At 44.0% G+C, this 11,531-nt stretch overlaps 1 protein-coding gene across 1 annotated transcript; it reads right to left on the bottom strand.

Annotated features, from left to right (window-relative positions):
• Positions 1–2,968: 2,968 nt before the first annotated feature.
• RBM8A (RNA binding motif protein 8A) lies at positions 2,969–10,594 on the bottom strand. The gene is made up of 6 exons (XM_081967799.1): positions 10,434–10,594; positions 8,864–8,923; positions 6,986–7,063; positions 6,731–6,867; positions 4,072–4,208; positions 2,969–3,526 (listed from the first exon to the last, which is right to left on the bottom strand). The coding sequence occupies exons 1-6, from the start codon at positions 10,498–10,500 to the stop codon at positions 3,481–3,483; spliced, it is 525 nt and encodes a 174-aa protein (XP_081823925.1). The 5' UTR covers positions 10,501–10,594; the 3' UTR covers positions 2,969–3,480.
• Positions 10,595–11,531: the final 937 nt, after the last annotated feature.

Raw genomic sequence — 11,531 nt, 5'->3', positions numbered from 1 at the left:
AGCAGGAGACCCTTACAGTATAACAGAGTTGGAAGGGACCTTGGAGGTCATCTAGTCCAACCCCCCTGCTCAAGCAGGAGACCCTTACAGTATAACAGAGTTGGAAGGGACCTTAGAGGTCTTCTAGTCCAACCCCTTGCTAAACAGGAGAGACCCTTACAGTATAAGAGTTGGAAGGGACCTTGGAGGTCTTCTAGTCCAATCCCTTGCTAAGCAGGAGACCCTTACAGTATAAGAGTTGGAAGGGACCTTGGAGGTCTTCTAGTCCAACCCCCTTGCTAAACAGGAGACCCTTACAGTCCCTTTTGGGAGAGGGGGCGGTCTAGAAGCACCAAATATAAATAAATAAATAAATAAGAGTTGGAAGGGACCTTGGAGGTCTTCTAGTCCAACCCCTTGCTAAACAGGAGACCCTTACAGTATAAGAGTTGGAAGGGACCTTGGAGGTCTTCTAGTCCAACCCCCTTGCTAAACAGGAGACCCTTACAGTATAAGAGTTGGAAGGGACCTTGGAGGTCTTCTAGTCCAACCCCTTGCTAAACAGGAGAGACCCTTACAGTATAAGAGTTGGAAGGGACCTTGGAGGTCTTCTAGTCCAACCCCTTGCTAAGCAGGAGACCCTTACAAAATAACAGAGTTGGAAGGGACCTTGGAGGTCTTCTAGTCCAGCCCCTTGCTAAGCAGGAGACCCTTACAAAATAACAGAGTTGGAAGGGACCTTGGAGGTCTTCTAGTCCAGCCCCTTGCTAAGCAGGAGACCCTTACAAAATAACAGAGTTGGAAGGGACCTTGGAGGTCTTCTAGTCCAGCCCCTTGCTAAGCAGGAGACCCTTACAAAATAACAGAGTTGGAAGGGACCTTGGAGGTCTTCTAGTCCAGCCCCTTGCTAAGCAGGAGACCCTTACAAAATAACAGAGTTGGAAGGGACCTTGGAGGTCATTTAGTTCAACCCCATGCTCAAGCAGGAGACCAATGATTGTCCAGTCTCTTCTTGAAAGCTTCCAGTGATGGAGAACCCATAACCTCTGGTGGCAAGCTGTTCCATTGGTTAATTGTTCTCTCTGTTGGGAAATCTCAATAAATAACCAGTAAAATGTGTTCCATGGCCATTTTGAGCCCCCCTAAAATTAAGAAATGGGAAATATGTACTGAAATGAATAAAAGCAAGACACATATGCAGCCGGTCAGCCTCCACGGCCTCAGCTGGTCCCCATTGGCCCACTTCGCAGGGCTGTTGCATTGCAATATAAGATGTTTGTTAGGGGAGTTTGGCCTTTTGGATGACCTTTCTTGCCCCGGTCATTAAAGGAATAGTTGCAATTGATAAATTAGACTGTGGACATTAAGCGAATCTGGCTCCCCTTTAGATTTTGCTTGTTAGAAAGTCACAAAAGGGGGTTATGTGACTCCCCCCCCCCAGAAGACTGCAATGGTCATAATTGTGAGTCAGTTTTCAAGTATCTGAAAATTGATCACGTGAGGGGATGTTCCAATGGTCGCAAGTGTGAAAAATAGTCATAAACAATAGCACTTATATACCACTTCACAGGGCTTTCTCTAAGCGGCTTACAGGGCCAGCCTATTGCACCCAATAATCTGGGTTCTCGTTTTACCGACCTCGGAAGGACGGAAGGCTGAGTCAACCTTGAGCCGGTCGGGATCGAACTGCCGACAGTCGGCAGTCAGCAGAAGTAGCTTGCAGTACTGCATTCTAAGCACTGCGCCACAAAGTGGGAAAAAGTCGTAAGTTGCTATTTTCAGTGCCGTTGTAACTATGAATCATCACTAAATGAACTGTTGTTAAGTCAATTGTCTGTCACCACAAGCAAAACCGAAGGAGCAGCCCATATTCCCAGAGGGAGACTGCCTTCCCACGACCGGCTGCACCCAAGTTGGCCCAACACCCGGGGCTCGCTCCATGGCCACGGATGTGCGATGATGGGTCCATTCCCACGACACTGGAACCCCAAGTCCAAGCAGGGTCTGTTCAGAGAAGCTTGTTACAATCCCAGGCAGGGAAGTACAGGTAGACCTCGGGTTGCAACAGTGCAGGGATTCACTTAAGAGATGTGGGAAGAAGTTCGTGAAACGGGGCAAAACAACCAATGTCTCACTTAACAACATATATTGTGGGCTGAATTTGTGGCCGTACACATGGTACATGTTTGAAATGGACTCATGAACAAGGAGTCGTAAGTGTAAATCATGTTTATGCCATTTAGGGATTGATAATAATAAAGGTGCCTTTGGCGTTTAGTCATGCCGGCTACATGACCATGGAGATGTTTTTAGACAGCGTTGGCTTCTCGGCTGAAACAGAGATGAGCACCGCCCCCTAGAGTCGGGAACGACTAGCACATATGTGCGAGGGGAACCTTTACCTAATAATAAAGGCCAAGGAATTAAAAGAAGCTTCCTCCTGGGGAGGAAAGCGATGGCGAATCTAGACAGCATCCTAAAAAGCAGAGACATCACCCTGCCAATCAAAAGTGCGTCTAGCCAAGGCTGTGGTTTTCCCAGTTGCAATGGATGGCTGTGAAGGTTGGACCATAAGGCAGGCTGAGCACCAAAGAATGGAGGCCTTTGAACTCGGGTGCTGGAGAAGAAGACTCCTGCATTGAGTCCCTTGGACTGCAAGGCCATCCAACCGGTCAGTCCTAGAGGAGATCCACCCTGGCTGCTCTTTAGAAGGCCGGATCCTGAAGAGGAAACTCAAAGACTTTGGCCACCTGATGAGAAGGAAGAAGGACTCCCTGGAGAAGAGCCTCATGCTGGGAACGATGGAAGGTAAAAGAAGAAGAAGGGGACAACAGAGAAGGAGGTGGCTGGATGGAGTCACCAAAGCAGCAGGCGTGAGCCTCAATGGACTCCAGAGGATGGGAGAGGACAGGAGGGCCTGGAGGAACGTTGTCCATGGGGTTGCGATGAGTTGGACACAACTTCGCAACTAACAATAATAAAGGGTTAATACAGTTTAAAAAAACATAGCCTTTTATTCTGAACTCTGCTTCAGAAATCCTTTACACCAGGGGTGTCCAAAACTTGGGAACTTTTAAGACGTGTGGACTTCAACTCCCAGAATTCCCCAGCCATGGCTGGCTGGGGAATTCTGGGACTTGAAGTCCACGCGTCTTAAAAGTTCCTAAGTTTTGGACACCCTTGCTTTAAACTGTTTGTAGGCTTTAAACCAGAATTATGTTTACAAACGCAGAAAAGAGGGCGGGGTTCAAAGGGTGCAAATCTCAAGTCACTTGCTACGACAGTCCAAAGAAATAAAAAAAAACGATTAGGCAAATCCAAAATTAAAACAGGTGGCAATTAGGGCAAATAAACCAGAACCTCTCCTTCCCTTTTGCCAAGACTACATGCTTATAGTAGCATTCCCCCAATTGTGCCTGCCCACGTCTGAATCCAGTCTGTGAGTTAGGAAGGCGGTGACTGAGGCACACACCGACGGAGTGGCCAAATGGAAGGCTTCGTTCAACGTCGTCTTCGGTCAGGACTCCGGCTTCTTCTACGGCTACTCCTAGGCAGAAACGGACCAAGAGAATGTTAAATGGAGCTCGGTCTCTTGATACAATACAATACAATACAATACCAGAGATGGAAGGGACCTTGGAGGTCTTCTAGTCCAACCCCCTGCCCAGGCAGGAAACCCTATACCGTTCCAGACAAATGGCTATCCAACATCTTCTTAAAGACTTCCAGTGTTGGAGCATTCACAATTTCTGGAGGCAACTTCTGTTCCACTGGTTAATTGTTTTCACTGTCAGGAAATTCCTCCTCAGTTCTAAGTTGCTTCTCTCCTTGATTAGTTTCCACCCATTGCTTCTTGTTCTGCCTTCAGGTACTTTGGAGAATAGCTTGACTCCCTCTTCTTTGTGGCAACCCCTGAGATATTGGAAGACTGCTATCCTGTCTCCCCTAGTCCTTCTTTCTCTTAAGCTAAACATACCCAGTTCCTGCAACCGTTCTCCATATGTTTTAGCCTCCAGTCCCCTAATTCCTTTTGTTGCTCTTCTCTGATATTTGGGAAAGTTTTGTTTTTGGGATAAAAACCAACCAACCGACCTTCGTTTTCCTTTCGGAGGCCCTCTGACAAAGCACCAATCCACGCTGATGGGCTGCCCCATCAGATCCTGTCCGTTCAGGCCCTCCATCGCTGCTTGGGCTTCTTTGTAGGTTTCGTATTCCACCAGCGTGTAACCCTGTGAGACGTTTTGGGAAAAGAGATAAAGGTAAGCACTCACAAATGCCCATTCCTCGTTTGGCACAAAGGACTCATTCACGCATACCTTACTTTGTAGGTCACTCCATCCTGGCAAATCTAGGACTTATCTTTTGACTTCCTTAGCCAAGGCTTAAGAGAATAAGTCACAGACTTGGCCACAAACAAGGAAAGCCAAAGTTGGCTTAGTACAGGCAGTCCTTAATAAAAGGGGTTTTTGTCGGGACAAGGAGTTTGCTTCATGCTCTTGGGAAGCCTCGGTTAGAACATCGGGAGGGCCGCGCGGGCACGGACCTGTTTTCGCTGGCATGGGGCTGCGGGAGGCTGTCATAGCTGAAAACAGCCCGGGAGGGCTATGCGCGGGCTGCAGAATGTCAAGCTGGCCATGCCCACTGCGCCCGTGCCGAGGTCAAACAAAACCCTGATGCGGCCCTCAATGAAATCGAGTTTTGACACCCCTAGCGTCGAGAAATCAGCTAATGGTCATTTAAACTCAGCTCGGATAACAAACACAACTAAGATTGTTGGACGAGCAGGGACAAAAACAGCCAGGGAAATGATTGAAGACTAGGAAACGGGCACCTCGTCCATCGACAGGAGTGCTGATTTACCACCAGCCAATCCAGTACTTACAAGGCGAGGGCTGGGTGAGCAGCAGAAGGAAACAATAGCCAACGACTTAAAAGTCAGCCATCAACACACCCCAATCTCTCTCTCTCTGTCTCTCTCTCATCTCTCTCTCATCTCTCTATCTATCATCTATCTCTCTATCTATCTATCTATCTATCTATCTATCTATCTATCTATCTATCTATCATCTATCTATCTATCATCTATCTATCTATCATCTATCTATCTATCATCTATCTATCTATCTATCTATCTATCATCTATCTATCTATCTATCTATCTATCTATCTATCTATCTATCTATCTATCTATCTATCTATCTATCTATCTATCTATCTATCTATCTATCTATCTATCATCTATCTATCTATCTATCTATCTATCTATCATCTATCTATCTATCATCTATCATCTATCATCTATCATCTATCATCTATCATCTATCATCTATCATCTATCTATCTATCTATCATCTATCTATCTATCTATCTATCTATCTATCTATCTATCTATCTATCTATCTATCTATCTATCTATCTATCTATCTATCTATCTATCTATCTATCTATCTATCTATCTATCTATCTATCTATCTATCTATCTATCTATCTATCTATCTATCTATCTATCTATCTATCTATCTATCTATCTATCTATCTATCTATCTATCTATCTATCTATCTATCTATCTATCTATCTATCTATCTATCTATCTATCTATCTATCTATCTATCTATCTATCTATCTATCTATCTATCTATCTATCTATCTATCTATCTATCTATCTATCTATCTATCTATCTATCTATCTATCTATCTATCTATCTATCTATCTATCTATCTATCTATCTATCTATCTATCTATCTATCTATCTATCTATCTATCTATCTATCTATCTATCTATCTATCTATCTATCTATCTATCTATCTATCTATCTATCTATCTATCTATCTATCTATCTATCTATCTATCTATCTATCTATCTATCTATCTATCTATCTATCTATCTATCTATCTATCTATCTATCTATCTATCTATCTATCTATCTATCTATCTATCTATCTATCTATCTATCTATCTATCTATCTATCTATCTATCTATCTATCTATCTATCTATCTATCTATCTATCTATCTATCTATCTATCTATCTATCTATCTATCTATCTATCTATCTATCTATCTATCTATCTATCTATCTATCTATCTATCTATCTATCTATCTATCTATCTATCTATCTATCTATCTATCTATCTATCTATCTATCTATCTATCTATCTATCTATCTATCTATCTATCTATCTATCTATCTATCTATCTATCTATCTATCTATCTATCTATCTATCTATCTATCTATCTATCTATCTATCTATCTATCTATCTGACTGTGTGTATGTGTGTTCCAGCATAACTCTGAAACATCTTGAGCAATTTCAACCAAACTTAGTATACAGATGACTTACTCTCCGGAAGGAAATACTGTGGGGGTAAAACACACGTCTGTTCTGTTAAGATACAGCCTGTTGTGCCTTAAAACGGATTCTCAGTGGAGTTGCCATGGTAACAGCTTCACAGTACTCCAGAAGGGGGCTCCCTCTGGTAAGGGGGCAAATCCAACATTAGAGATTACGTTTGGCCTGGGATTATATTTGAGGATAAATGTATGGATTAGAATAAATAAATACTCAAGGCAACACCGGGTTGTCAGCTAGTCAATAGCTAAAAAGCCACATGCAACAGGTAAATACCACGCATGGAACAGCACATGCTCAGCTCAGTTCCCTGAAGATGGGCTCCAGCACGAGTCCAAACCCCGGAAGGCAAACTCTCTGATCCCGGTTGAGCGACCCATATTGGATCCCGCGTACCTTCAGATAGCCTGTCCGCCGGTCAAGATTCAAGTGGAGGTTCTTGATCTCCCCAAATTCAGCAAACTTGTCATGGATGTCCTCCTCCGTAGCCTCCTCGTGGACCCCCGTGACAAAGAGGATCCAACCTTCTACCGCTGCGGCAACACAAGGGGCCAAAAGTGAGTCTCGAGCCAAAGGCCCATTTAAAATAGATAAAAACTTTCGACATGCTGAAAGGAAGGGGGGGGGGGGGAAACAAGGGTATCATCTCACATCTCTGAGGTCCCGGTTCGTCCCCATCTTGCTCCACACTGTCGTAGTCCTCGCGAACTCGGGCTCTGGAACCTTCCTCTGTTGGGGAATGACGATTAGCAAAAAAAGAGGAAACAGGTTTTAAATTAAAAAAAGAGAAACAAAACTTCTTTTCATTAATTTTTTTAAAAACTTGAATATATCATCTTCCATTAAACAACGTGTCGTCTGGGTAAAAATGTCTCCGTGACATTACAATCAAGATTTACAACGTTCATTGAATTGAGGATAATTCTCTAATATTAATCATCAGCATTACGACTCTATTCATTTCTCCCTCTTAACTTATCTTCTACTGAAAACCTAATATTATATTGAGTAGGGTCATCTTAACAATCATATATAATAATAATCTTTACATCTCTATCTTAACATACATTATTTCACTAGTCTCCATTTATTCCTCACTTCTATTTTTTTCTCCAACCATCCATAAAATAACTCCCATGTCATATTTCGTTTTTCGTTTTTTATTGGATTTATATGCCGCCCTTCTCCCAAAGGACTCAGGGCGGTGTACAACATTAAAAAAACACACATCCAGAAAAATATAATATTCAGTTTGTTCTTTCTTTTTTATAAAGCGTTAAATCTATTCATTTCTGCCCATTCTAATATTTTCCCAGTCACAGTCTCATCTGTAGGACTCTCGTTACTTTCATTGCCAGTTTTGTGCAAATATAATTTTAGCTGCACTTAATATATGTATAATTAAATATGTATTTGCGGTAAAAACATTTGACAAACTCACAGTGTGTAATTAAATACAAGTAGCAACTGTACGCGTTCTGGTTCTCACGTTCAGAGAATAGTAAACGAGAAAACTTATATACCGCTTCATGATGCTTTAACAGCCCTCTCTAAGCAGTTTACAGATTGAGCCTCTTGCCCCCCAACAATTTGGGTCCTTATTTTACCAACCTCAGAAGGATGGAAGGCTGAGTCTACCCTGAGCCGGTCAGGCTCAAACTGCTGGCAGTCGGCAGAATTAGCCTGCAATACTTCATTCTAATCACTGCGCCACCACAGCTTCAGGAATGGCAAAAGCAGTTTGATTTTTCACAGCTTGGCACAGGAGAGGAATGTGCCTTAGGAGAAACTCACAGGGACAACGCAGACAAGCATTTATTCTGGTCTAGAGTTGGCCGAGCATAAATTTTAGCTCTCTCCATCCTGCCTGTATCTCATGTAGGCTGGGAAGGAACCTGTCACAGGCAATATCATTTATTCATATTTATTTATATTCCACCTTTACCAGCTGCCAGTCCGATCTCTGCACAACGTGGCCAGGAGTCTCCGAAAGTCACGAACCAATTAAGCGAACTCATGGTCTCCTGCAAACTCCACTCCCCTTTCGCTCCTCTTTTATTTCCTCTGGGAGGGGCCATTCATTGTCCCCCTGTGGCCTTCCTCCCAAGTCGACCCCTGTTCTTTAGCTGTTCCCTTCGTCTGGCAGCTCTGCACATGCGCACACTGGGAACAGGCTCCAGCTGTTCTTCTGCCTCACTAATGTCTGACTCTGAAGGCAGCTGATAACTGGCATACGACTCTGGCTCCCTCTCTGCCTCTGACACAGAGCCCTCATCAGAGCCTTCCCCAGACTCCAGGACTGTCCCATGTTCCTCCCCAATCTCCTCGCTCTCCGACTCTGCTGCCAGCTCCGTTGGCCACTGGCGGGCCACAAGAATAACCACTCTGTGTGGGTAAATTAGGCTGAGAGAGTGTAACTGGCCCAAAGTCACCCAATCGGTTTTCATGCCTACGGTTGGACTGAAACATGCCATCTCCTGGTTTCTAGTCCTCATGAACAGCTGCAGCTAAACCGAAAGAACAACTTACCTGACCCAAAGCCTCTGCCTTTTCTTTTCTTTGCTTTTTCCTTCAATTTGTGGATGCTTTCTGAAGAGAAACCAAATAGAGTTGGATCAATTAACAACAGCAACCAAGAATGGAAATCATTTAGCAAAGTCACTTTGAAAACACAATTCACAATACAGGTAGTCGACGTATAACCATTCATTTAGTGACTGTTTAAAGTTACGACAGCACTGGAAAAAGGAACTTATGACCATTTTTTCACAAAATTGTGACCATTGCAGCATCCCCATAGTGATGTATTTATATCTATCCATCCATCCATCCATCCATTTCATGCATTCATAATCATGTTTATACATATCTTATCTAATTCATGCTTGACAAAATAAAATAAATAAAAGTAACTAAAATAAAATGTGATTTACATTCAGATGCTTGATCAACTGGTTCATATTTATGACGGTCGCATCCCCCTTTGTGACCTTCTGGCAAGCAGAGTAAATGGGGAAGCCAGATTCATTTCACAACTGTTACTACTTTAACGGCAGTGATTCACTTAGCAACTGCGGCAAGAAAAGTTGCGAAACGGGGTAAAAACTCTCTGAAAAATTTGTCGCTTGGCAACATAAATTTAGGGCTCAATTGTGGTCGTAAGTCGAGGACCACCTGAAATAGGAAACAGATTAGAAGTAAATACTAGGAAAAAAATTCTTAGTGGTAAGAACTGAACTGAGCTAAGAAAAGGGCCATTTGCCCTACAATCACAGGACACCTTGAAAGAAAAAATCTTTGGTGGAAAGTAACAAAATTCAGAATAAGCCTCTTAACTGTTAAACGCAAAATAGAATAAAAAGGAAGACAAGAACCCAGAATCCACAGCAAAAAATAAGCCCATCCACAGAAGAGCAGGGAGAACAGCTTTTTAACTGTAACGTGGTTTTAACCTCAATATATAAAACATTAATAATTTTAAACCTTGGCATTACATTTCCTTTACTTATTCCCTATTTATATTTCATATTTCTCAACCTTCCTCCGAGAGGCTCTGGGTGAAGTACAATATACTCAGATGAGAGGAGAATAACAGGGTTGGAAGGGACCCTGGAGGTCTTCTAGTCCAATCCCTTGCTGAAGTAGGAAATCCAAAAGCCTTTCAGACCAATGGAGGAGCCCCCCAAGTCAAATCTGACGACGTTTAGTCTGGAGAAAAAAATCACTGAGGGAGGTGCGATCACTTTTTTTCTTCAAATTAACCAGTGGAACAGCTTGCCACCAGAAGTTATGGGTGCTCCATCTCTGAAAGCTTTCAAGAAGAGACTGGACAATCATTGGTCTCCTGCTTCAAGACTCTTCTTGAAAGCTTCCAGGAATGGAGATCCCATAACTTCTGGTGGCAAGCAGTTCCACTGGTTCATTGGGAAATTTAAGTAAATAACCAGTAAAATGTGTCCCATGGCGCCTTAAGCCCGGGCTAGCAGCGCGCATGCGCAGATGGCCAGCCTCCAAGGCCTCAGCCGGTCTTCTCCGGACCAGTTCGCAGGGCTGTTGCGACGCGGGGACGGGCTAAAAGGGAATGGCGTGAGACTCGTACCGTCGCCGTCCTCGTCCATGGCGAAGTCCTCGCCCCCCGCCTCGTGAAGGTCCAGTACGTCAGCCATGGTCGGTCCACTAAGCGAAACTCCTCCAAGGCGGCCGTCGAAATCGCTGCCTACAAATTCGCAAGGCGGGACGGGATAGCTTCCGGCCGGGACAGGAAGTGCCAACGCCTTCTGGGAAGAAGGGAGAAGGCGCTCCCACCAGCCATTTAGAGAAGGTCGACGTACAAGACGGCAACTGAGTCTGCGCGGCACCTTCGGAGGGCGTGGCTCCTGAGAAGGAAGCGCGATCTGGCGCCGCCACTTTGAGGCGGATTGTAATCGGAGTAAGAGGGAACGTCGCATGCTGCCCCTTGCGGCGGCGGCGGTCATTACAGCGTCAAATTCCTAATGGCCGCTTGAATTTGACTCGCTTGAAGTCAACCAAGAGTTAGAACAGAATAACAGAGTTGGAAGGGACCTTGGAGGTCATCTAGTCCACCCCATGCTCAAGCAGGAGATCCTATACCATTTTAAGGCAAATGGCTGTCCGGTCTCTTCTTGAAAGCTTCACAATTGGCAACTGGCATGTATAGGTGGTCCTCCACTTGCAAAAGTTCATTTAGTGACCATTCAAAGTTACAACGGCACTGAAAAATCGTTTTTCATGCTTACCACTGTTGCGGCATCCCCATGGTCACATGATCAAAATTCAGACACTTGGTGACTGGCTCATATTTATGACGGTCGTAGTGTCACTGGGTCATGTGATCCACTTTTGCGACCTTCCGAGAAGGAAAGTCCACGAGGAAGCCAGATTCGCTTAACAACTGTGTTGCCAACTTATCTGCTTAACAACCGGGTTACTAGCTTAACATCTGCAGTCATTCACTGGACAACGGTGCCACCAAAAGTCGTAAAATGGGGCAAAAACTCACTTAATAAATAAGTTTCACTTAGGGCAACAAAGAGTTTGGGCTCAGTTGTTGTTGTAACCCAAGGACTACCAGCTGCAATAGAGGAAGAGGCTGCAGGCATCCTGGAGGGTTGGAGTAACCCTTGAGTAACAAGGGCAAGACGCCAGGCTTCTGGATTTTTCCCCAAGAAGACCACAC

Source organism: Natrix helvetica (genome assembly GCF_964273705.1).
Source record: "Natrix helvetica genome assembly, chromosome: 16".
Classification (NCBI taxonomy): Eukaryota; Metazoa; Chordata; class Lepidosauria; order Squamata; family Natricidae; genus Natrix; species Natrix helvetica.
This window is presented reverse-complemented; position numbering and strand designations above follow the sequence as displayed.

Excerpts from the sequence above, each read along its gene's own strand:
- RBM8A (XM_081967799.1), bottom strand. The coding sequence starts at position 10,500 with ATGGCTGACGTACTGGACCTTCACGAGGCGGGGGGCGAGGACTTCGCC. Across the intron at positions 4,209-6,730 it reads GGCGGACAGGCTATCTGAAG|GGTTACACGCTGGTGGAATA; the intron begins GTACGCGGGATC and ends AACGTCTCACAG. Across the intron at positions 3,527-4,071 it reads CCTCCGAAAGGAAAACGAAG|GAGTAGCCGTAGAAGAAGCC; the intron begins GTCGGTTGGTTG and ends GTTTCTGCCTAG.